Genomic DNA, 25,849 nt, shown 5'->3' with positions numbered 1-25,849 from the left:
CACCCATTGAGGAAGTAAAGAGACTTCCGCTGCGGCCATTTTGGGAAAGGGCGGAAGGCGGACCTTCACAGGCGTCAACATAGTTTTTTCTTTAAATAATTCATTTGCCCATTCACTCCTGAAACAGTTATATTTTTATAGCCGATGGTTTGTTTATACCTTATATGAGGGGCGGTGGGGCTGATCTTGCCCATATCAAAAATGGCGCTGTCCACTGACAAACAAAATGGCGGTTCCAGGAGGACTTCGTGTGGATTGGCCCATCGCCCGGCTCAGTGATCACCCTAAGCGCAATGTGGTTGGTGGAGGGCTGAGATGATCGGAAAGCTACTCCAATCAGCACTGTAGCGATACAATGTAGTGGAATTCTATTGGGCGGTGGCCAGGAAGCTGAGACCAATGGGAAAAGACGCGATTTGGCGCCTGCTTTGACTGTGGCGGAGAACGGAGCAGTCGCCGCTGCTGTAGCCATCCCGCCACTGTTCCCATCTCCCTGTGGCGCGGCGGGAGCGGCCCGGTCTCGGCGATGTTCCTCTCCGACTTCCGCAAGGAGTTCTACGAGGTGATTGTGACGCAGGTGAGCGTTCTCCGGGCAGGGGGAGCGGGGCCTGCTAACCCCTCGCCCGCGAGGGACCGGGCTCCAGCAGCCCTGGGGCCCGGGCATGCCGAACCCATTCCGCGCCTGCCTGGCTCCCCGCCGGGGCAGCGCGGGGGCGGTTCGCTCGCGAAGAGGGGGGAGGCCGCCTGGTTAGATTGTGGAGGAACCCGCGGCTCCCTGGTGCTCCAGCCCCGCGCCTTCCTCCCCACAGCGCTTTGTCGCCGCGGGCCCCGGCGCCCCCGTGGGCCGGGCTGGATCCTCGCTCCGCACTGGGTCCCCCAGGGAGCGGCCATACGGAGCCGGGGGCAGAGCCCCGCTCCTGGGCTGGGCATTGCCCTGCGGACAGCTTCATGGCCAAGCTGTGGTAAGCGCTGCCCCCCCGGGGAGAGCGCGCAGCCCAGCACCCTGCTCCTCTCCCCGCCCGCTGCTGGTTTCACCCCGAACTCCACAGAGCAGGCAGGGTTTGCTTTGAACATCTGGCTGCGTAGCCCTCGGTGGGGCAGTGGAATAGGCGTCCCCAGCCGGGTCCATCGCAATTCAGTGTTTGCTTTGCTTTGTTGCCTGGGTTTCTTATAGTGCACCCGGAGCAGAAGCTCTAAAAGTGGCAGAATCAGCGACAAGGTGTTGGGATGTTTTGAGTTGGTGATATGGACATAGCGATCTCCTGAAGACAAGGAGCTGTAGCTGTTACCTGGGTGTAGCTAGTTGAGATAAACCCCAGGTGGGGAGTATAAGATTGAACACAACTAGCTATATGAAGGTAAAAGCTACCAGTGCCTTGTGTCCAATAGGATTTTACATTGAGTTTTACATCGAGTTAGCTGTCTTGATGTAAAAATGCATCTTTGTTTTCAGTGAAGATATAGCCTACACTACAGGGTTAGCTCGATGTAAGCTGCCTTGCATCAACTTAGCTGTGGAAATGTCTTCACTTAAATTTGGCTCCCGGCACCCACTGATGTAAGTGCTTCTCTATGCCAATTTCATAATACTACCTCCCTGCGTGTCAGGCGTAGAGTCACAGTTGATGTAATTAGATCAATACGGTGTCACTGCATTGCTTACATCAACTGTTATGCTTTCAGGAGCCGTCCCACGGTGTCCCACACCGACAACACAATCAATACAAATGCTCCTGGTAGTGATGTCCACCGCCGATACAAGGAGCCAAATGTGCACATGAGCAATTTTATAACTGCAGTGGCGGTATGCCAACCTAAGTTAAGTTCACATAATTTTGTAGTGTAGACATGGCCAAAGTCTGATTGCACTGAGATCTTTAGTGCTATAAAAATGACACTAACTAGTTCGTGTACACTAAGCACTGTCGAGGGTTATCCTTTTTGTTGCAGAATACCGTGTTGCATTAAATTAGGATTAGAAATTACTTATTTGAAAGATACACTTAGATTGCAAAAAGTTTAAAGAATAATCTTGTAATACAATTAATTTACAATGCTCATAAGATTACCAGCTTCTGATAAATGCTTAACATAATTTCAGACTAGTGAATGTTGACATACAGATTTTAAGATACAGAAAAACATTTTATTGAACTTTGTCAAAGGGTCAATAAATCAGATGTCAAAGCTACTGTCTGTGATAACAGAAGGATTCCAACTAAAAACTGGCAAGCCTTTTCACAGTGGAGACCTTTTTCTTATGAGTTATTTAGAGTTTCTTGTTAAATCTTTCTTGCAAAAGCATGATATTGCCAGAACTTTTTTGAAAATCACTGTAGCATTAGTTCCACAGACATTTAATTCTATGTTCAATCTCTGTTGGCCTTCATCTTGCAGTCAGCCTTTCATGATGATAGGGTTAGTGTAGATGGGCTTCCAGCCTTTTTAGTATCAATTTGTTAAACTGGTCAGAGTACGTCTAGATGATAAAGTGGTAAAAACATTACTGGGCAGCCTACATTAGTTCTCCCACCAATGAAGCTGTGCTGTTGATTGTCCAATTTTGGAAGAATTTAAGAAAAAGTTCATTGTGGCCAACACTTAAAAGAACAGTGGTGATGTTTGAACTAAACCATGCTCACCTTGAATGTTGTCTCAAGCCCTATTTATGTTATGAATTTTCCCAAGTGCTGACACTCTATTCAAGATCTTATTGAAAACTAGGGTTGCTTACACCATTATGTGTGGATTATATATACATTACTTTTAATATGGATAAAAACTGTTCTAGGATTGAATGGTTTTGAACTTCCAAAAATTATGCCCTTGCCACATAGGCCAGCATAACCATGTTTCCTGAAATGGTTAACAGGAAGAGATCCTGGACATGGATTCAGGCTATGATAAGTTTGTAGCAGAGACAAGGTCTGTGTGATGTAACTTTTATCTTACTGTGAGGTGGACCACTTAAACCCTTTTGTGTTGCTCTGAAATGTAAAGGAACAGTGTCAGCTTGAAAATTTAAAAATTAGTTTTTTAAAAAATATTTTTTCTGATAGAGCCTACTTTAAGTGACTATTCTGGGAATTGGGGAAACTGGCTAAACACAAGAAAACTAAGTGTTGTAGGAAATGTCCTCACTTCTCTAACTGGTCTTAAATGTTAATTGTAATCGAAGGAGCAATGTTTTCACATGGATAATGTGACTCTTCAAGTTATTAGTGTTCCTTCAAAAACAATCCTGATTTAGTTCTCAATGCTGCAATGATCTCTGTCCAGACAGACCCCCATTGATTTACAGTGGCTGTGTGTGTGGATTTGCCTGCATAGAGCTCATTGCTAGATAAGCCTTTACTGAGCAACCCAATACAATCAAACAAGACAAGATGACATGTTTGCACAGGTTTGTTTACACTCTGTTGTGTGATTCTCCTAGGCTATGCTAACAGGCTAGATTAAGCAGAAATAAATCTGTCTTTGGAGACATTAATATGAAATGTACCATGTGAAACAATTATCAGATATGGGACATCAATGATAGATTCCTCTTTTAAAAATTACTCTCCACTTGTCTAATTGAGTACCTTATATAAATAATGGTAATATGAGGCTCTCATCCTTACTTTATTTCTTTTGTATTGTTTGTTGCATTGAAAGATTTTAAATTTTACTGGTGGAAAATGATACTTTTGCAAATGACCTAGTATGTCTACATTTCTATGCAATAGCAAGCCATATGCACAAATTAATATATTAATACTGTCTTCAATTTTTTTCAGCGTGTTCTTCTTCTTGTTGCTTCAGATGTAGATGCATTATGTGCTTGTAAAATACTCCAAGTAAGTTTGTTCATTATAATTCTGTACCACAACAGAAGGTGTGTGTGTGTGTGTGTGTGGGGGGGGGGGGTTACCCCATTTAAAAGATGTATACAGCACTATGTAGAAAGAAAAGTGAAAGAGAAATTTTTATAAAATTAGTTCAGTTTTAAATGTTGTAATTTTTTATTTTCCTAACTTTTGTACTAATATTTTTTCCTAACATGATACTGAGACTTGATAATTCATGCTTAAATATTTATATAGAAATGTAGTTTGGGATACTTTCGATGTACCTCTAAAGAGCAATAGGAGGACTTGGGGAGGGATAGCTCTGTGGTTTGAGCATTGACCTGCTAAACCCAGGGTTCTGAGTTCAATCCTTGAGAGGGCCATGTAGGGATTTGGGGCAAAAATCTGTCTGGGGATTGGTCCTGCTTTGAGCAGCGGGTTGGACTAGATGACCTCCTGAGGTCTATTCCAACCCTGATATTATATGATTCTAACCAAGCCAGAGTTACAGTAGTTGCTGCTGTTCTTCCTCATCTGTTAAAGCCTTTCTTTCTTTCTAGGCTTTGTTTCAATGTGATCATGTACAATATACACTAGTCCCGGTATCTGGATGGCAAGAACTTGAAACTGCATTTCTTGAACATAAAGATCAGGTAAAAAAAAAACATAGTGCATAGAGCTTTCTATATGATCCTACTATATAGTTGTAATTTTTAAGCACGCTTTTTCCTTAGCTTCTGATCTAAGTTTTAGGTTGAGATTTTAGTGGTTGCCCAAATAACATTGGATAAAGTTAGATGTACGAGGGACAAATGCTTGGCAAGCTCTCACACCTTGTTCTGCTAATGTGCCATAATTCTGGTTTAGCAAATACTTCTGCTATTTTAGATATGGATCACTTCTAAAGAGAACTGCCAAATGCATCATAGTGTGGTGGTTTTATGAGGTGGGCCAAGATAACACAAGTAAACTGATTTCACTTTTGATCTATATAAACTGTGAAAGGTTAGATTATTAGCTCTCTTAGCAGTCTCCACACCCCAAAACCCCAGCACATTATTCTTGTATGCAAAACTTGTTTCTGTTTTCCCTGAGGTGTTGTAGATTAGGAGTCTAATGTAAATGGGTACAAGAGAAAATGCTTTGTAAGCAGAATAGTTACAAAGCTTTGTTTGCTTGGGGGGTTTGTTAGTGTGGAAAACAAACTATCCGCTAATTTAGGTTGTTTTTCTTTCGCAGTTCCAATATTTTGTTCTTATAAACTGTGGTGCCAACGTTGACCTCCTGGAGATCCTGCAGCCTGAAGAAGATACATTTTTCTTTATCTGTGACACTCACAGGCCTATCAATGTAGTGAATGTTTACAATGAGACGCAGGTAAATCAAGCTGTTCAGCAGAATATGCAATATCCTGTCCTGAGCTAGGTGACCTACCACTCTTCTATTCCTTTCAACATAGGTAATTTCCACAATGCTAACAGGAAAGCAGAAAACAAATTAATAATAACTTGCAGTAGTAGTTTATATGGTCAAAAGGGGGGAAATCTGCTTTCCCCCAGTAAAAGGTTATACCAGGGGTCGGCAACCTTTCAGAAGTGTTGTGCTGAGTCTTCATTTATTCACTCTAATTTAAGGTTTCGCGTGCCAGTAATACATTTTAACGTTTTTTAGAAGGTCTCTGTCTATAAGCCTGTAATATATAACTAAACTATTGTTGTATGTAAAGTAAATAAGGTTTTTAAAATGTTTAAGAAGCTTCATTTAAAATTAAATTAAAATGCAGAGCCCCCCAGACCGGTGGCCAGGACCCAGGCAGTGTGTGCCACTGAAAATCAGCTCGCGTGCCGCCTTCGGCACACGTGCCATAGGTTGCCTACCCCTGGGTTATACCATGTTATGAGATTCACAGAAACGATTGTAAGTTCTGTCCCATTGAAGAGAACATATTACTGTTAGGTTGACTTCTTTTAGAATGTATAATTTATTATCTCAGTGATATCCTCTTAAATGAAGAATGCTGACATTTTGTTTATAGTCTAAAATTACTTGGTAATGTTCCTTAACAGATATGCTTTGTTTTTACATTGAAAATCATTATAATTCCAGTTTGTTTTGTAGTGCTATACTTACCTTGTGTTGATACAGAAGAATAAACATATTTATCTTAAGTCAGTGCCATTGTTCTAGCCTGTGTATATGGATTCTAATAGAGTAACTTTTTAATGCTCTGGTATGAGTAGATCAAAGTAAGAGTGACTGGTTAGTCTGTTATACTAAAAGGAACAAGTGATGTACATTTGTGGGTTTAACAATTATTTCAGTTGTTAAAATGAGCTATTTTATCTAAAATACATGTTGTTGTTGTTAGATTAAGCTGTTGATTAAGCAGGATGATGACCTTGAAATTCCTGCCTATGATGATATCTTCAGAGATGAAGAGGAGGATGAAGATGATTCTGGGAATGAAAGTGATGGATCAGAGCCTTCAGGGAAGCGCAAACGATTTGAAGAGGTGTTTTTCTTACAGCTTTGTTGTGAAAAGGGGGAAAAAATTCATATGCATATCCTGATGTAGTTCAGCAAATATGATAACACCATTTGGGTTTTAGGGGCAAATGAAGCCTAAACAAAAGTCATTAGAACTTTAGAAGATCAAAAGGCCCAGACACAAGTTTAAAAAATAAACCAAGTTGAAAGGATACTCTAGCATATCTCCAGACAAAAAACTTTAATGTGAAGTTCAGGTTGAGAGTATATATCAATAATTTAAGGATAAAAATCTTTACAAAAACTTCATAGTTAAACAAAAATAATTTAAAAAACAGGACATTTAGAGTTAATGTTAAACTCTCAAGAATCTGAACATTTGAATATATAGAAATTCATAGATGGATAAACTATTCTTAATTTTGCCCTTGTAACAATGCCCTAAGAAAAGTTAAAAAACAAAACCTCAGACTACCTCATCCCTTAGTGTGGGAGGAAGTTGTTTGTTTGTTTTTAAATCTTAGTGACCTCCAAACTCAACACACATGTTCTACTCTTAGTTGTACAACAGGTGTTCTGTCTTTGACCACCTTTATGGCCAGGGCATAGACTCTTGATCAGACAATATATCTAAGGCACCTTCCAGGTCATGTGAAAAGGTGAGGGCACTTGAGGGATCAGGTGCTGTAATTCTAAATGCCAGCCAGTTTTCAAAATGTCATTTAAAACCTTCCAGCTTTTACAAAATTATAATATAAATAACACTATAGAAGGGTTCGATTTCTTTAATCTTGTTTTTGTGGAAATGTTTTGAAAATACTTCTTGTCCTATTAGATTTACTAAATTTTTATTTTGACAAAGCCTAGGTTGTGGGCCTAAACTGACTGGATTGTCACTTACCTTTTAAGTCATTCTTTTCCTTGACCATCTTATGTTTTGGTATCTAAACTTGTCTGCAGGATATTATGGAGAGAACAATGAAAAGAAGACAGAGGAGAGAGTGGGAGGCACGTAGGTATGTGTTAGTACGCTTGATATTGCTTATACCTTTTTTCTCTCCCTCCCCTTTTAATAGTAATCTTCACATTGAGACCACAAAAGTCTATTCTTTACTGCTAGACCTGCAATAATGCTGCAGTTCACATTTCATTCAGAAATTGGAAGGTAAAAGTTGTGTAAGTCATATCTAGCAAGTATTCTTGCTATTTTGTAGTATAGCTGTAAGTTTATTTTATTAAACATTTAGTGATTTGTAAACTTGCACACCACTAAGTGCAATGGTTGGCCGTTAACTGATTGTACCCTTTATGTCATCTATCATACGACCAGATCCTGCCCTGATTTGCTTCCTGTGCAATCCTATGTGTCAATGGGATTGTATAGGTTGCTAATCAGGGAAAAATGTGGATGATACAATTTGATAAGATTTCTTTTAAAATAGAAGCGACATTGCAGTCTTGTAAATTTCAATGTTACTAATGCGTAACTCCTTTGCTCCAAAAAAAAAAAAAGATTGGTTTAGCCCCGAGTTTGATTTCATATTTGCAATATACTAATTTTAAAACAATGTAAGTGCTATTTTACTTATGTAAGGGACTTGAAGCAAATCTTGCTACTTAAGCAAACACTTTTTTTCCCCCTTTTAGACGAGAAATTCTCTTTGATTATGAGCAATATGAATACCATGGAACCTCGGTAAGTATCAAGTGCTGCTTGCTGTAAATGCTAAACTACCACAAAGAAAGTGTCCTCCTGCAATAGGAATATCTCCAATATGTTGTACAAAGTTCTTTGACTTATTTATACTGCATTAAGTTGTTATTGCATTATGTTTCATTGGTTTACTGTAAGATGTAACAAATAGCCTCTATGGTATATTCTCCTACCTATGCCTTTATTAATCAATTCTGAGTTCTGGGATTTCTGAAGTACCCTTTGGCATTCAGAGATGTAAACCAGAAACTCTGTGGCACAGCCGTCAGTGCCACTACTTGCCAATAGTGGGTTTCCATGAGTTCCCATCTTTGCTCCACTAGTGAGTGTCACCTTACCGCATAACAATCTTAATGTTAAAATACAAAAATTGCATCCCAAAGTACTTCACAAATTATATGTACAGCAGTGAAGTGCAGCCACCTTTGGGTTGAGAGCCAGCAACCCAACTGATGTATAGCATGCCTCACAATAGAGAAGAAGGGGCAATTTTGGCTGACAACAGGTCAAATAAATCCCTAATAATAAGCTTTCTGTTGTATGGGATCTTTAATGTTCATAAAAAAACATACAGGGCCACCTCCTCTTTTTTAAGGTCTAATCTGAAATACCCGCACATGCATGGAACTCAGTTTTGTTTTTTTTTTCAGAAAGAGAAATACGGGTTGATATGACCTTGCTTGGATTTATTCCTCTATTTTCTAGGAAAGTAGGTGTTTCAAACCCAAAGTTTAGATTACTGAGCTGTTTCTTCTCAGAACTAGCATATTCTCTATCAAATTATTTTAAATCTTGTTGTTAAATGCAATTTATATATAAACACAGAAGGATAATAGAGTCATGAAAGGCACTTTTTGCCCTTCTTCCCAGTTTAGGACGTAAGAGACGAGAATTCAGATTAGAACCTGTCTGTCCTGCAGAAGCTCTGCTACTAAGATGGTGCATGAGATATTTTTAAAAAGTGATCTGCTATTTTTTTTGTAATTGTCAGGTTTGTTATGGTAATTCATCAGTCCTCTTTTCTCTTGTAGTCTGCCATGGTGATGTTTGACTTGGCATGGATAATGTCTAAAGACTTGAATGACATGTTGTGGTATGTAGTCCAGTTGTGGTGTCAACGTTCATTATTTATAGTAATAGTACCAGATAATTCCATAGCAAAATGTACAAAATCCTCAATAGTATTTTTATCCAATGTGCGTGCATGCATGACTTTTTAATTTTATGTTGGAGAAAAATTACATTTTAGGCTTAGAGAACGATACCTCCACTACAAACTGAACTGTTGTATTTCAAAAATTTACTATGTGGGGCCACTGAAATTATTTCTGTAGCTATGTATGTAAAGTATCTTGTCAAGTAAAAATACAGCTGCTTTCCCATGTGAACATGTTCTGTGATTAATTTAGTTCAGAAGTGTTTGTATACCTGCTGCACACAGTCCTCTTCTAAATGTCGTAGATGTCTGTTCTTTCATGTATTTACATCTTAACCTTTCTACGTTGCATAGATTCTTTTTCCTACCTGACTTTTTCTCCCCCCATTTTTTTAGGTGGGCTATTGTTGGGCTTACAGACCAGTGGGTTCAAGATAAAATCACACAGTAAGTAAGCTGTTCATCTATTTTTATTTAATAGCTAATATGCATCAGGGAATCTGCATGTTAATGTACGCAGCAACACAGGAGTCAGGCTATTATATTAGTGAGTGAATGTGGTGTACATATTATTCAAACAAATTGTATTTTTAATTGAAATAAACATTCAAACAATAGAAACAATTTCTAATGAACTTTTTTTTTCCAGATTATTCATTTTATAAAATGATCACTGCTAATACTCCATAGAAAAGCCGTGCTTAATTGTGGCTAATTTAAAGATGTCTGTTTTACAGTAGCTTCGTTAAAGGAAAAATCTCAGTGTAGTCTATACTTTTAAAAATTCTCTTGCTTGTTTCACTTTTTAAAAGCTTGAAACATTTTTCTCTAATTCGTGTTTTCCTATTTTTCATACATAGATTTATCTCCCGATAGCCACTGAGCTTCTGTATCTTGCATTGTACAAAATTTTGATATGTATGATAGATTTCAGTTTGTGTATTCTGCTCTCCCTACACCTACCTGCATTAATCTCTATTTTGTGAGGTTGAGGGTAAATTGAGTAACTACTTTCATTTTTGTATGTGTTACTATTGCAATAAATATATTCGTTTTGATTTACTTTGTATACTACCACATGGGGGGAGAGAGAGCTGATCACTAGGTGGTGCCAATTTTTTTTAAAAATATATCTTTTATCTTTTCATAATAAGGTTTCATTTTTGTGACGCTGGCTAGCCAAGGTGTAAGTCTTAGGAAAGAATTTTGTAGTAAACAAGAATAAAAGTACCAAGGGAAAGAAAAATTACTATTTTTTTTTTTCTTTTAAAGAATGAAGTATGTGACTGATATTGGAACTTTACAGCGTCATGTGTCCCGGCATAACCACCGCAATGAAGATGAAGAGAACTCCCTTTCTATTGATTGCATGAGAATAGCATTTGAGTATGAGTATCCTTATGTCTGATCTATAAATATTAAGGGGTTAAAAAAACCAACCTGATTTGACAGACTGAAGGCCTAATCTAGGGAAAGGAATCTTATTCAGGTTCTCTATGAGCTAGGAATTGAATTGGAAGAAACAGATACTTGAATGTTTATTGCAGGTGAATCCTTGTTCCAATGTTTGAGCATAACTCCAGCAACACAATCTAACCTTTCAGAACTACGGAACTGAAGTACAAATGCAAACCCAGGAAAAATAGAAGGGGGGAAAATGACAGCTACACCAGTTAGTCTTCACTGTGATAATGTTCTTATGCACATCTGGAAATCTTTATTCCAGTGAGGTGTAGTTAATGCAGATTTAAATAGTATGTGTGGTGAGGGTGGGGAAGGAATAGTAATAAACAATTGTTAAGTTCATTACTAATTTGTAAATATAAATATATATGCTCTAAATCACTATTTTTCCCTAATTCCTGTTAATGTCCTCAGTCTGCGCCTGGCTCTTTATCAACATTGGTCCCTATTTGAAAGCCTCTGTAACACTTGTTATACTTCTGCCAGTCTCAAACTTTGGTCTGTACAAGGGCAGAAGAGGCTTCAGGAGTTTTTTGCTGACATGGGGTGAGTTAAAGATTCGTCGGGAAAAGGGAACGCTACATTGTACTTTTCAATAAGGAAGCATATGAAAAATATTCAGGATATAACATAGTAAAGATTAGAATTTTGAGGTGGGCACTTATGTTAAATATGGAAATGTTGTTATGGGCACAGAGTGGATTGCCCTTCCACTGCATTACTTCTGCTCTGCTGACACTACAGTACTCATTAATTTTAAGATATGTGCTTTTATTGGATAGTAGATATATGATGTGACTCTTGCACATCCACTCATCAGTGTTTCAGGTAGATGAATAGAAGAGCTGTAAATTAGAATTGACCTGTTGAATGCATTCACTTATAGGGCAATCTCCTTTCCATTAGATGAAGACATGTTTAACTGCATGTTTAAAAAATGACTTTTTCCCATTTTGTAGTTTGCCTTTGAAGCAGGTGAAGCAAAAGTTTAATTCCATGGACATTTCCTTAAAGGAGAACCTGCAGGAAATGATTGAAGAATCTGCCAGCAAATTTGGGTAAAATCCTATTTCTGTTAATTAAATTTCTGTTAACTACTATTGTGTATTAGAAATATTACAAAGCTTTACAACACCCATATATATTAGACTATCATACTGATTGTACAGCCTGGTAAACCGGTGCTGAGGATCTGACTTTACAAGATGTTTAGGCCCCTTACTTCATTTGACCAATTATAGAAGCTCCGCATCTCTCAGAATCAGGCTTTGAGAGACTTCCTGATGCATCAGGCATAAACCCAGAACTTCTGACTCCTAGTGCTGTGCTCTAACTATTAACATGCAGTTTAGTAGTTTACAAGCAGTTTAAAGAGGATGCCACAACTTGTTTAAAAAGACATAACAATAATGCTAGATAGGAATAAGACTAGTCAGAAAAGTTAATGTGAGATTTACCCTTGTGCTTCTAATTTCAAACTTCTTAATGGATGGCAATACATGTTAATAGTATCATATAGATTTATAAGAAGTTTGTCATAACTTCTCTCCATTGATTTGGTCCGCTTTTACAGAATGAAAAACTTAAGAGTACAGACCTTCAGCATTCACTTTGGTTTTAAGAACAAGTTCTTAGCAAGTGACATCGTCTATGCAACAGCTTCTCTAATGGAGAATATAGAGAAAGATGAACCTGGAACTGATAATTTTATCAAGGCTTTGGACAGTCTTTCCAGGTATTGTGCATATGCTCTCTCCCCCTCACAATTTTTCTTAATCATTAGTTATGAAAACCATGTTAAGTTGATGAAAATGCTTCTCTCAGAAGATTCAAAGCAAATATCCTTATGATTAGTATTTAGAAATAACTCCATTTAACAAGAATTTTCTTTTTATGTGAAAGTATTTCTCTTCTCCCTCTTCCATTATAGGAGTAACCTGGACAAACTGCATCAAGGGCTGGAACTAGCTAAAAAACAACTTCGTGCCATTCAGCAGACTGTAGCCAGCTGTATTTGCACCAATCTTGTAATCTCTCAGGGGCCTTTTCTCTATTGCTATCTAATGGAGGTCAGAATTATGTACTTGTTCCTCCTCGTTTGACTTCTTGTACTGTAACTGTCACCATTGGTATGTCAAGTAGATATGAAAGCCTGGAAGAGCTTACCTTTCTATATTGCACTGATTTCGAATCAACCTATATTGACACCCCTTCTCCCCCTGACTTTTCCCCATTTTAAGAATCAGTCTTGTCATGGTACTGTCTTGATATTCAAGTCAGCAAGGCAATCAATCCTTCTGGAGTTTTGTCTTGTAAAAATTAAGGAAAGGTTCCTTAGGTTTTTTTATATACAAATGAAGAGCACTTTTTAAGTAGAAACAATTTTTTGTTCGTTTCTAGAGTGTCATGAGTTTTTGTTTTGTTTTTTTGTTTTTGTTTTAAACTGCCATTCATCCTAAAGATGAGCTAAGGATGTTACTATCTCTTGTTTAGGTATAATTGAGTTAACTTTTCTTTTCCCAGGGCACTCCAGATGTGAAACTGTTCTCCAAACCAGTGTCTCTGTGCCTGCTCAGTAAATATTTACTCAAGTCTTTTGTTTGCTCTGTAAGTAAATCAAAGGCTTACAACTGGCTAACTCTTGCTCTGAATACACAGTTATAATTCTTCTGTGGATTATTTAAGAAAAGGATCACCAGATAAAGTATTAAAATATACAAGTTACTTTTTCAGCTAACTGAATGGTTAGGTAGTATGGCACCAATGTACAGATGATGCCGTGTGGAAGATTCCAGTTTGCAGACCTTTTAACACTAGTGAGAGTTTTTCATCTGAGATGCTGACATCCAACAATAGAGGGAGATCATAGTAATTAAATTTAAAATTGTTATATCTTTTTTAACAAACTTACTGTGGCAGAGAAATTAGCTTAAGTTTGTAACACTGAAAATGCAGGATTGATTAAGTTATCAAAAAACACCTGGAACATTTTAATTTATTTTTGTAAATGTATATTTAAAATAGTAAATCTCTATTCACAACAAACCAAACTGAATTTTAAGCAGTATTTACTAAAATGGTCATCTTTTAAACTATATAAAAGTAGTACTCAATTCAGATAAAACATAGGGCTTAGTATTAGATTAACATATCACCCAGTCAGTGAACATTCTCCTACTGTACAAATAACATTATCGTGAGCAATGGTCACTATGTTCATACATTACTTCTCTTCTGAAAATTAGACTAAGATCCCAACCCTCCAATGAGTTCCACGTGGGCCTACTCCTCTATGGAGCTAGTTGCAGGACTGGAGCTTTAATCAAAGCTTTTTCCCTAAGGGGTTGTCTTCCTAATTTCTTTAGGTCCCTAGCTATCAACCAAGGTGACTGTTATGCCCAGAGTTATCAGACAGAATTATCCGTGCGACAGGATGGCAATCTCAAAGTTAGCTGCAAAAGAATTATGTCTAGGGATTTATGCCATGCTGAACACTTGATTTACTGGAATAGACATTCCTACAAAATAGCCAAAATCCTTAAATCACTCACTGACTTTGAAGAGCTTAATTAAAGAGGGTAAGTTATCAAAGTGCTAACCTGATAAAAGTGGCAGTTTTATCTTTGATAAATACAGATCAGATAACTTTCCCAGGAGCTCTCTACTACTGCAGACCTTTGGAAGGGTGAAGGAATACCACACTAATGAGGAAGGGAATGTGTTTAGTGGAGTTGAACTTACTTTTCAAGCTTAGTGTCTCTTGTATTATTTTATAGAAAATTAAATTGTGCAAAATTTTTCACTTATGCACAGCACACATTTTACATACCAAGGTGACAATGCATGCTTTAATGAAAAAAGGCAGCATTTTTCCTTACTGGAAATGATGTCCATAGCTTCATATCTGATCCATGTTAAAATTGAATGTAGGATTGAAAGAGGATTGAATTTTCTTTAGGTCACTTACTGCTATGCCTACAGTCACTAGACTTGTGACAGGGAGATCAAATAAAGAAACCACTCTCAGTTGGCTTGGAGTAGAGTTGACTTTTTAAGTCAACATCTTTAGTAATATTTGGCATGCAGAACTGAAGGTTGATTGTATCACCTTTGAGCTCTTTGTCTAACCGAGGGACTTTCTGTCTTCCAGACAAAAAACAAGCGCTGTAAGCTGCTGCCACTGATAGTAGCAGCACCGATGGATGTTGAACAGGGTACAGTGATCATGGTGGGAATTCCTCCAGAGACAGAAAGCTCCGACAAAAAGAAGTGAGTGTGTTTTTTGTTTAGTATCCTTTCTAAATGACATCAATAGGTTTATATCTGGAAAGAGGCTAAGCTTATCTAAGATATATTTTTAATGCCAAATGTTTTGATCCCAATGTTAGCTTTAATGATCAATTGTACATATTTTAAGTATTTTGCTATGGGAATTTAGCTGTAACAGTGAAGTACCTTTCACAGACCTGAGGAAGAGCTCTCTGTAGCTCAAAAGCTTGTCTCTCTTACCAACAGACGTTAATCCAATAAAAGATATTACCTCACTCACCTTGTCTCTTGCTATGGATATGAAATATAGGCACACATTTCCTCCATTCCTCTTCTTTTTTTTTTTTCTGATTGGTTTGTTCATTTACCTTTGAACAATAAATATCCTTTCAGTAATGTTTAAATATAATAATCCCAACTATCCATATAAAGTGATGAGGTCTAAATTAGCTGTTACCACTCATAAAAGAGATCTTGGAGTCATTGTGGATAGTTCTCTGAAAACATCCACTCAATGTGCAGTGGCAGTCAAAAATGTCAACAGAATGTTGGGAATCATTAAAAGGATAGATAAGACAGGAAATAACATATTGCCTCTGTATAAATCCATGGTACACCCACATCTTGAATACTGTGTGCAGATGTGGTCGCCCCATCTCAAAAAGATACAGTGAAATTGGAAAAGGTACAGAAAAGGGCAACAAAAATGATTAGGGGTATGGAACAGCTTCCATATGAGGAGAGATTAATAAGACTGGGTCTTTTCAGCTTGGAAAAGAGACGACTAAGGGGGGATGTGATAGAGATCTATAAAATCATGTCTGGTTTGGAGAAAGTCAAGTGGTGTTTACTCCTTCTCATAATACAAGAACTAAGGGTTGCCAAATGAAATTAATAGGCAGCAGGTTTAAAACAAACAAAAAAGGAAGTACATCTTTACACAACGCACAGTCAACCTGTGGAACTCTTTGCCAGAGGATGGTGTGAAGATCAAGACACTAACAGGGTTCAAAAAAGAACTAGATAAATTCATGGAAGATAGGTCCATCAATGGCTATTAGCCAGGATGGGCAGGGATGGTGTCCCTAACCTCTGTTTGCCAGAAGCTGGGAATGGGCAACAGGGGATAGATCACTTGATGATTACCTGTTCTGTTCATTCCCTCTGGGGCACCTGGCATTGGCCACTGTTGGAAGACCGGGTAACTGGATTAGATGGACCTTTAGTCTGACCGAGTATGGCCGTTCTTATTATTTGTCACAGTGCTAAAAAAATAAAAGTAGTGGACATTTTTTGTGGCTGTACTTTTTGTGTAGGTCCTGACTTTTTTTCAGTGTGCTTGCAAATTATATTCAGGGTGCTCAGTCACTGGGCCATTTGCGGATCCTTTTTTAAAATTGCTGTCACAGGCAATAGAATTAAATCCTGCTAAAGCTCAGGGTTTGCATGGGAGGAGTTGTTATATTCATATGGCAGGAGTTTTAATCTTGACTACTTTTGAGGTTTTCCCCTAATTTAAATTTTTAATCTGCTTCCTGGGAGATAAAGCGGGTGTTTGGCCACAGTGACTAATTGGAGCCCAGGCACTCTGGACTTTTGTGACTGCATGGGGCTTGTAGGATATAATATGCGTGGTCCAGGAAGGATAGGGTGGAAAGGGAAGGATATTTTGTCTTCTCTGTAAAATTTGGAGTGTTAGAAAAATGAATAAGTGTGCTGCTAATTAATGAGGTGATATTCCTAATGTGTGGGTTTGGTTTTTTTAAAGCTTTTTTGGGAGAGCATTTGAAAAAGCTGCAGAAAGCACAAATTCTAGGACTTTACATAACCACTTTGACATGTCTAGTAAGTAACTTTTTATCTTTTCACATCCACATATTGCATTTGACAGGCAAATCCTTTAGGGGTCAGTGTTTCTACTGTTTTAGACAGGAGACTCCCTAAAAGATCTGTCATTCTACAAAGTGGCAGTTCTTGTAATTTTAATATATACATAGGTGATGAGCATCTAAGTGGTGTGCTTCACAAGCAGGCTGCAATATAACACAGTCCAGATTTTAGTACCGGGGCACTTCTTGAATTGGCATCTTGGTGTACTGAAAGTATAAAAACTGCTAGCTGTAAGTGTGCAAACCTCTTAATTATTACTGAGAAAAGTTGAAATATATTTTGCCTGGAATGACCATTTTTACCTGAATTGACTTGGAGCTCTCAAATGTAACCATAAACAGTTATAGTTATGTGCTAGTTATGATGTAGGCTTATCTGCATTAACATTTGCTTTGAAATACGTTTGGTACAGCCATTTGAAAGAGACATCAGCACAAAAAGAGAGATTTCTCACCTCCTTTTTTTTAGCTAACAAAAAGGAGTAGTAGTCTGGAAAGGTTTATATGTGTTTTTGCAAAGAAGGCAAAATTTAAACTCTAAAAATTATGATGTAGGTATTTTCTCTGCAACATCTGATGTAAACCTAGAATCTATCAAGCCCACTTAATTAAAATAGGAGACCATATTTAAAGGGTGAGAATCTGGAATTCTGAATTTGCTCAGATCTCCCTTTTAACAGCACAGTAAACCTACGTACTACTATATTACCCAGACTTCAAAAAAACGTGAGAAATAATTTGATTAAAAATACTAGTACATATTCCCAGAGTCTGAGACTTGGTATATCTGCAGTTGTCTCCTGTACTAATAAATCTTTCATTATTTTAGTAATTGAACTGAAAATGGAAGATCGGAGCAAATTTCTGGATGCACTTATTTCTCTCTTGTCCTAATGGTAAGTGTGCGTGAAAGGAGAATTAATTCTTGAACGTGGTTTATTGGTAGGATGTTCTCAAATGATGCAGCACATTTTAGTGAAAGTATAAATTGTAGATAAGCTATAATTTCAAACAAAGCCATCTTATTTTTCTTTTGAGTCTGGGGTCTATCTACCCATCAAAAGATACTATAAATTGAAACTTGCCATGGAATGCAGGAGTCAGAAATAGTAAGTACTTCTTAAAATTTATTTAGTTGTGGTTTTAAATTGTACAAGTCCAAATGAATGGATGATTTTAGTTTAGACCTGTTATTTTCTACTTACTAGTCTAACTGCTTTTATACATGTATATGAAGTGCCTTAAAACACACAATAGGTTGATCTATCGGTTAAATAATATGCCTTCTGAAAACATTAACAAATCTGTTTTAATCCAGATGGAACACACAAGCTGTATGCGTGTTTTTTTTGTACATAGTAGCAATTTTTCCCCGAAAGACTAACTCAAGCTCTTCCCATCTGTTAAATAGCATTTTATCTTTCATTAGTTTATTTTGTGGATTTTTTTGTTTTAAACTAAGAAAGTGAACAGACTGTTTAAGTTTTGAAACACTGACAGAAGCCAGGATATTCAAAATGAAGGTTAATACTCTGTCCTTGACTCATACTTTTTTAAAATTCTCTTTAATCATCACAACAGTTTTGAGTTCAAGACAGAATCCTGGCCCTAACAGTGCATTTCCTGGCTTTGAATGTTTGTGATAACCTTAACATTATTTAAACAAAGTTTGCATTTATTATGGCCTGCATCCATAATATTTAGGTTGTTGTCTAGAACAAAGTTGGGACAATTTAATACCTCACAGGTGGTCATTATGAAGGTGTTCTCTAGCAGTCTTGTTAATATACCAAAATAAGACAGGATATTTGTAAATAAACAACATATTCATTTCATATTTTTTAAATAATCAGCTAAGAAGTCTGCCCCGTAGTTCTCTCTGCACTAGCAATCTGTATTTCATTCCATTGTTGTTTTGTTTCAGTTTAGACAGATAATGTCTATTTTAGTTTTCCGTTAAGGCCAGGCCTACACTATTAAATGTTCTGTCTCCTGAATCTAGCTTTCAAGAACTTACCTTTAACCGTTCTGGGTAACACTGCGACAGCTGGTATGGCTGGGGCAAACCTGAACCCTTGCTCTCCCTTGTAATCTTTTTTTGGTAATACTTTCTCCCTGTCCATATTGGCCTCTACTGGACAGTGCAACAGTGGTAGCCACAAAACAGTTGAAAATCAATTGTTGAATTGTTTCGAGGCAGGCCAAATTTAATAGTGAATTGTTGCCACCTCTACTTCTTGAACAATCACAATTCCTCAGTATTCTGAACCCTTTTTAGAAGAGTTTTTTTGTGTAGCTTTTGTACTGGTGTGAGCCTAACCTTCTTGAGAGAAATTTTATTAGGTGTGCTAAGTGTTTTTAGAACACACATTTGAAAGTATGTGGTTGGTTGGATCTCTAGAAGTGTTTAAAAAGGACCTTGGAAAACTTTAATACCAAGAATTGATCCTTATTACACAACTGTGAGGTAATGAAGTATTATCCCCATTTTATAGATGTGGAAACTGAGGCATGAAGTTAAGACTTGCCCAAGGTGTTAGTGACAGGAAGGGTCATTCATTGTCAGGAAGGACTTCTGGGTTTTATTCACACATCTGTCAGCATGAGTGTCCTTCAACAAGTTCCAGAAGCACTAATAATTTCCTACTTGTTCAAAACTTTGGACCAGCAGGTTACCAGCTGCTGTTGGGACCTGTAAGGCAGAGTGACCAATTGCTGGCCTCCCAAACTGCTTTCCCTGCCCTGCTGCACTTTGCAGACAGGCAAAAAATATCACTGAAGTCCCAAATGTTGCCTTCATTCATGGTGTTGTAATTGTGATGCTCCATCTTGCTGTCCTTCACGACATACTGCAACAGGCTTGGACTTAAATCTTCTTTCTCTCATAGGCAGACAGAAGGACGTCGCCCTTGGCATGTGGGTGCTGAGCACTCTCTTTGTAAAGACCATAGCCTCCTGATCTTGGAACAATTTGACCCCACTGATCCAGGTTGTCATATGAGTAGGAGCAGAAAGACTACCTGTAAACTGCATTTCTATGACCAAGCATTTGACAATCTGGAACTCTCCTATGCCTTTCTGTGTTGATACAGATAATAAGTTTAGGCTTTTCTAAAAATTCACACTCTACTGAACTGTTGTTGTTCAATTGACCTTTTTTCCTAAGTGACTTTTTAAAAGCTAAGGAAGAATTCATCTGAATAAAATGTATATAGAGGGAGTTCAGTTTTGTGGGGAGAAAAAATCTTTCATCCAGGAATTGGTCGCTCCCTAGCAAGTTTGAGTAGCAAAGGAAAATCTGTTGGTCCAGACTGTTAAATGCTTTGTTGCAGAAACCTGATTTGCAGGTATCGGAAAAACTCCTTTTGAGTTTCTAGTATATACCTCTCTGAAATCAACTCTTAATACATGTCACCAGGAATAGCTCTGTATAGCTTTAATTTCTAAAAATCGCTGTTCTGTGAGGCATGGATTTAATATTGTAGGTCTCTTAAAATCTAAATACTGATCAACCACAAGTACTGAAAGAGAACCTGTACAAGCAGTATAGAACAATTGTTCTTTGACAGCATTCCTGTTAATAGCATCTCCCGAAGAGGCGATTCCTGTATCAACACCATGTCCTTAGCCAGTCACTTTGATACTGCAGTGTCACTTTTAAAGTGGCTTTTGGAGTGGCACTTCCAGTGGGTGTGCTATTATGCATGGACTATAGTATTTTAGATATGTACAAGTTAGATCAAACCCATTCCCCTGTCAGGGGAAGGTTTCAGTTCTCATATAGAACTGATGCTGCACTTGATCTTAGTCACACAAAATGGTTGTCAAACCGACTAAACTCCCCCTTTGCAGTCCTCAACAGTGTATTGTTACTTTAATTTCTAAGCAGCGAATGAATTGTGAAGATATGAACAGTGTCTCATGATGTCCCATATATTCAGATAATCTGATACAGTCCTGAATAAAAACTCCAAACTCTTGTATTACAAAAAGTACCACTTTATTAGATGTATTCTGTGTGTTTCTATGTTGTGTTTAGATTTATTGTACGTTTTAAGCAAGGGTGAGTTTTTTTTCCCCCCCTGGATTCCTTACACATGTGATTTTATTTGTCTTTGTGTATTATGTTGACTGTGTAAATGTTTTGTTACCTGGATTTTACCATATGTTGTACAGATTTTATATAGATTAATTTTTAACTAATGAGATTTTAAATGTAGCCAATACAAAATTTTTATTGTATATTTCTACTCAAATAAAATAACTCTTGTTATTTTATTAAATAGTCTTGTTTGGTCAATATGATCCATGTGCCAAATTGTAATAGCCATAGCACTTGGCTGCATAACATCAAATGCACTTTTTTTATTTGCATATTTAATAGGTTACACTGTGCTGTGAGTATAGTATTTCCCTTTTCCTCACCTTCCCCCACCCCACCCCAGCATACTTCAGGTGATGCCTGTGATGCAGTGCAGTGCTTAACAGTATACAGTCACTTCATTAACCAGCTAATTTTCACAGCACCTCTGAAGTCAATATCCTCACTTGAAGCATGGGGAAACTGAAACACACAGAGCTGTTGTGATTTGTTACTATGTAAATCAGTATTGGAGCCAGGATTAGAACACTGAATTCTTGGATCCTAGTGTCATGCTTTAGCCACTGGACCGTATCTCTTGGTATTTATAATGCATATGTTAAATTTGGGAATTTATGAACAAAAGTTTAAATTATTCTCACAGTACTTGTAATTCAGCAGTTGTAATTCTGGTCTCAGATATACAATACCAAGCTCTTACAGCGCTTTTTCATTTGAAGGTCTCAAAACAATTTACAAAGGAGGTCCATATTATTATCCCCATTTGATGGGGATGCTGAGGCACAGGGAGTATGTTGTATTACGGTATTTGGGGTTAGTTTTAATGCCTTCCTAGATATGCACAATATCTGATATCGTTACAAAAAACCGTGGGAACCTTAACTAGATTTCCTGACTAGTTTGGTTAAGATTTCAACTTTACTATATTAATGTAATTTTTTTGGATTTAATGTCTTTTTCATATTGCATATTCGAATAACATTCTTACAGTACAATTGCATATTACTTGAATTTTTAAAAAAATCTGTTAGGTGCATACCCAGATATACACCTGCCTATATCTGACATTTCATAGTTCAGAGCATGTTTACTGGTAAGGGAAATAATACAGTGTCAAAACATATCACCATGCAGTAATGACCACACAGAGAGCTGTAGGCTCTGCAAAGTTCTCTTCAGTTCCTACTTTTTTCTTCCATCCAGGGTGAGGGTTGAGAGAAGGTGAGGAGAGTGAAAACGGAAGCATTGTTCATCAGTGGTATGCTCTCTGGTATCAGAAATGACCCCATGGGATTTCATTAAACTTTCCTGAAACTCAGGTTTGTACAGAGAACAAGCATGAGAAATTTATCCTGAAGAGCTACTTTTTCAGAGCGATTTAGACATGCTTAACAAGCTTCTGATGCTTTCTCTACTGAAATTGATGTAGTGGTAGCATGGCACTATAATAGAAATTCTTCTGACAATGAGACTGACACTGCTGCCTGCACTGTATCTTTCTGGGCGTGGAACTTGTAGACTAATGTGGTGTCAACCTAGTCAGTTACTTGCTCCAGAGCCCATGTATAGGAAAGGCAGTAAAACTGTGTAGCCCTATAGTAAGTCTACGTAAAACATAAACTCTTAATGGCAGTAAATTGGTGCCATGATGTGTAGCAGCCACTAATGTGAAATCACCTGTTGTGTAGTTCAATCAAAAATGTTAAGAACCACCATGATTTTGCAGACTTAACCCTTTACTAGGGAATGCTGGATACAGGATGCGTGCCAAGAACTCTTGACTTCCCTTTGTTAAGGGATTAATACACTTTTGGCTTATTTGACCAAATAGAAAATTTTGGCTACACGAGTTAGTTATTTTAAAATACAATGGTTAAGGCACTAACTAATCGGATTACCCTATTTATGTATGGTAACATTCCATTTTAGCTGGGTCTGAAGGCAAATAGAAATATTCCCTAAGGATTATATTTGAGCTGCAGCAACTTTGTTCCCCTCCAGTTCACTCATTTATTGTAATAGCACCGGGACAAAACAGTTTCTGTTTATCTGCTTGTTCCTTATTCATTTCAGAGAACAATTCTTTAAAAATAGAGAATAGCAAAAATTCCTCGAGGTGGGTTCACATATATTTTTCTTAAGAGGATAAAATACAGTGGAAATTATTAAATAATAAAAAAGTTAACTGAATTAACTACTGCCGTAGTTAGCTTGGCAAAGAAATCCTATTTCCTGTACCCACTTTTTTTGCTGGGTGGGCAAAGTTGCACGTAATTGAAGCAAAATCTTAAAGACCTCATTGGAATTGAAGTGGCTTGCCAGCCCAAAAGGATCACAATAATTGAAAAGACCTATGGGCACTGTGTGGTAACAGCCTGAGAAAAGGAGTTGAGTCTGACTTATCTTGCTGCCATTGCTTTGCTAAATCCTGAAATATATTAAAACGTTCTCATGCGAATGAAAATGAAAGATCTAAATCAGCTGGCTCTGTGCTTGCCCAATGCTTATTTTTCCTAAATCACAAATGACAATGGTGGTAGTTCTGAGGAACTGAAAAATTGATAGGTGGGAGTGAAGAGCCAGAAAAAACATCTTGGCTCTTTTGAAGGCCTATATGAAATAGATGTTGATGCCCTGGGGGGTGATGGTGATGAAGCCCGTAAAGCCTCTGGTCACTAGATGACATAATATGGCTAAAAAATTAGAAATATCTGTAATGGTAAAATAAATGTTGCAAAAGCAGACCCCTGGGGTAGGATGATCAGCAGTAAAGTAAACAACCCAAAAGACTGCTGATTCTTTCTTTATCCCTCTGAGTGAAGGCAAAGGCCCTGTACAGTGTTTTGGGTTTTTTTGTGCCAGCCCTTTTTCAGATATTTAATAACAGCTCTTATCAGCTTCTGTACAGCTTTACTCTATCTAAAGGATGGTAACAATTCCTGGTCTCTTTTTATCTAATCTTTACTTAATCTGTTTTTTATATTGCAATGTTTAAATACTACTGTGATTGGCAATACAGTCCTGGACCCCTAAAATTCCAACTCACTTGCAGGGAGTTGTCATTTGTTTAATACATAAACTCAGTACTGTTCAGTAGAATTCACTCTGGAGAGTTCCTGCAGGACAAAGGGAATTTTATAGGTTCCAGGATAGTAAATGCAGAAGTCTTGAAGCCTAACAGAGATGCCAGTTAGAACACTTGAGGCTGACATAAATTGCATCCAGTCACGTAGTTTGGGTGCATGAACACAGTACTGTGAAGTGTGGCCAAAGAATATGCTATGAGGTTGGTGGTTTTCTGAAGTTTGCCTTCCTAGAATTGATTGGGTGACACACATTTGTTCCTTCTGTCGGTATGGGACTTACTCTAAAAATAAGTAAATTACAAAAAAAATCAGGTTTTCAGAATCTGTATAAAACTGATGTCTGTTTTTATCTTTATAGTTTTTTATCTATCCACATATGGGTAGATTAAAAAGCTATCTTAAGGTGAAAAAGAGACACTGGCTCTGGGACACTTTCAAGGTTTGTTCTCCCTTGCCCTCAGATGGCCACAAGTACTGGAGAGGTAAAGTGCTTCTTCTTTCTAAGAAGGGGATGAAATTTATATTATTAACACTGGCCTGGATTGTGCTGGTTTTTGAAGGAAGGGAAGAGAGTACTTAAAATCAGCTTCCTACCTATGGGGTTTGTGCTATGAAGGTGATGTCATCTTGGGGTGAGTGGAGAGATGAAAAGGAGATAGTGACGCTCTAAGCATGATGTAACTGCAGAAAAGAGTGCCACTAGAGTAGCCATACAAAAAGTAGGTAATAGAAAAATGGCAACTGAGCAAGAAGAGGAGGGTAAAAACACCAATTATATCCTTTCAGTAGTCAATATCACCCCTTTATTCAAGGGTTTCCAGCTTGCATCTGTTATAGTGTTTGGTTTCCCTACATTAGGTATCCTGGTTAGTTTTGGGGAATTTGGGATTATTTTTCTAAATGGAATTCTTCTACTGTCATCTTCACTGTTCTGGGGAACCTGTCCCCCACCCCCAAACCATGTTAATCTGTTGAGAGCACTAAGAGACCCTTCTTTCCAGACCCCAAGAAATCCCCAAATGGCTGAATTGGGTATGGCCAAGAGGGGAAAACAACAGCAAGATGTTTATTTTTGTTAAATGGAAAATTGGAAGAAAGAGTTCCCATTGGCAATTGTTTATCATTTGTTGATTTCAAGGTGGTACAGAAAGTTCTACTTGGACTAAATTCAAGGACTAAGAAAAATGCTGCTCAAGGGTGGAGTCGTAAAGCACAGTGCCACCTTAAAACACTTGAGGTTTTGGAAATAAACAGTTTCTCAGCAGGAAACATTAAGCAACATTCAGTATAAAAGGACAATGTAGATTAAAAAAACCCAAACAATCTTTCCCTTGATTTCAGGCTGGGCTCCAGTCCTCTGCAAATGTTTAGGTTCTATAATTGTCTTTCATAATTTGGCAGTAGAAGTGAGACATCAAATACAGCAGCTGGATTGATTTTCCTGAATGCCTTTTACTCAACCATACACAACTGCATATAGTTTCTGGCTCCCACAGAGAGCAAGGAATATAAGCTTCCCTATCACTGGTGTCATGTGGGCAACAACCAGAACTTCCTAAATTAGAATGAAGCCAGAATTAGGTCTGAATTAAATGGTTGTAAGGGTGAAATGTTTAATTACAATATTTTTATTTTTTACAACCTTTTCATGGATAGAGAGGTAAGCATTTTTTAAATTGCTTAACTGTCCTGCAGTGAGCTTATCCAGATGCACAAAGCATTTAACTGGTCTTAATTTTTATTATAGGCCAGACTAGCTAGGAACTTAACTCTAGGTTGGACTTTAAAGCTCTGGAATGTATTGCCTATATTCAGGCTACAGTCTATCAAAGTGTAATAGCTCTTTGATCTG

At 37.6% G+C, this 25,849-nt stretch overlaps 1 protein-coding gene across 1 annotated transcript; it reads left to right on the top strand.

Moving 5' to 3' along the window:
* Positions 1-448: 448 nt before the first annotated feature.
* Positions 449-21,025, top strand: CDC45 (cell division cycle 45). The gene is made up of 19 exons (XM_026656976.1): positions 449-577; positions 3,780-3,839; positions 4,391-4,483; positions 5,070-5,207; positions 6,199-6,342; positions 7,278-7,333; positions 7,965-8,013; positions 9,063-9,124; positions 9,584-9,634; positions 10,460-10,579; positions 11,066-11,197; positions 11,611-11,709; positions 12,225-12,386; positions 12,582-12,720; positions 13,175-13,258; positions 14,802-14,920; positions 16,689-16,765; positions 17,639-17,705; positions 19,698-21,025. The coding sequence occupies exons 1-18, from the start codon at positions 527-529 to the stop codon at positions 17,701-17,703; spliced, it is 1,701 nt and encodes a 566-aa protein (XP_026512761.1). The 5' UTR covers positions 449-526; the 3' UTR covers positions 17,704-17,705; positions 19,698-21,025.
* The last annotated feature ends 4,824 nt before the right edge of the window (positions 21,026-25,849 follow it).

This window comes from Terrapene carolina, unplaced genomic scaffold, assembly GCF_002925995.2.
Source record: "Terrapene carolina triunguis isolate 2854851 unplaced genomic scaffold, T_m_triunguis-2.0 Scaffold234, whole genome shotgun sequence".
NCBI lineage: Eukaryota > Metazoa > Chordata > Testudines > Emydidae > Terrapene > Terrapene triunguis.
The sequence above is the reverse complement of the archived record's forward strand: the minus strand, read 5'-3'. Positions and strand labels throughout refer to the sequence as shown.

What these genes read in the sequence shown, in the direction of transcription:
- CDC45 (XM_026656976.1), top strand. Translation starts at nt 527, where the DNA reads ATGTTCCTCTCCGACTTCCGCAAGGAGTTCTACGAGGTGATTGTGACG. An exon ending in GCTTTGGACAGTCTTTCCAG is followed by an intron (nt 12,387 to 12,581) that starts GTATTGTGCATA and finishes CTTCCATTATAG; the next exon opens with GAGTAACCTGGACAAACTGC. An exon ending in GAAAGCTCCGACAAAAAGAA is followed by an intron (nt 14,921 to 16,688) that starts GTGAGTGTGTTT and finishes GTTTTTTTAAAG; the next exon opens with CTTTTTTGGGAGAGCATTTG.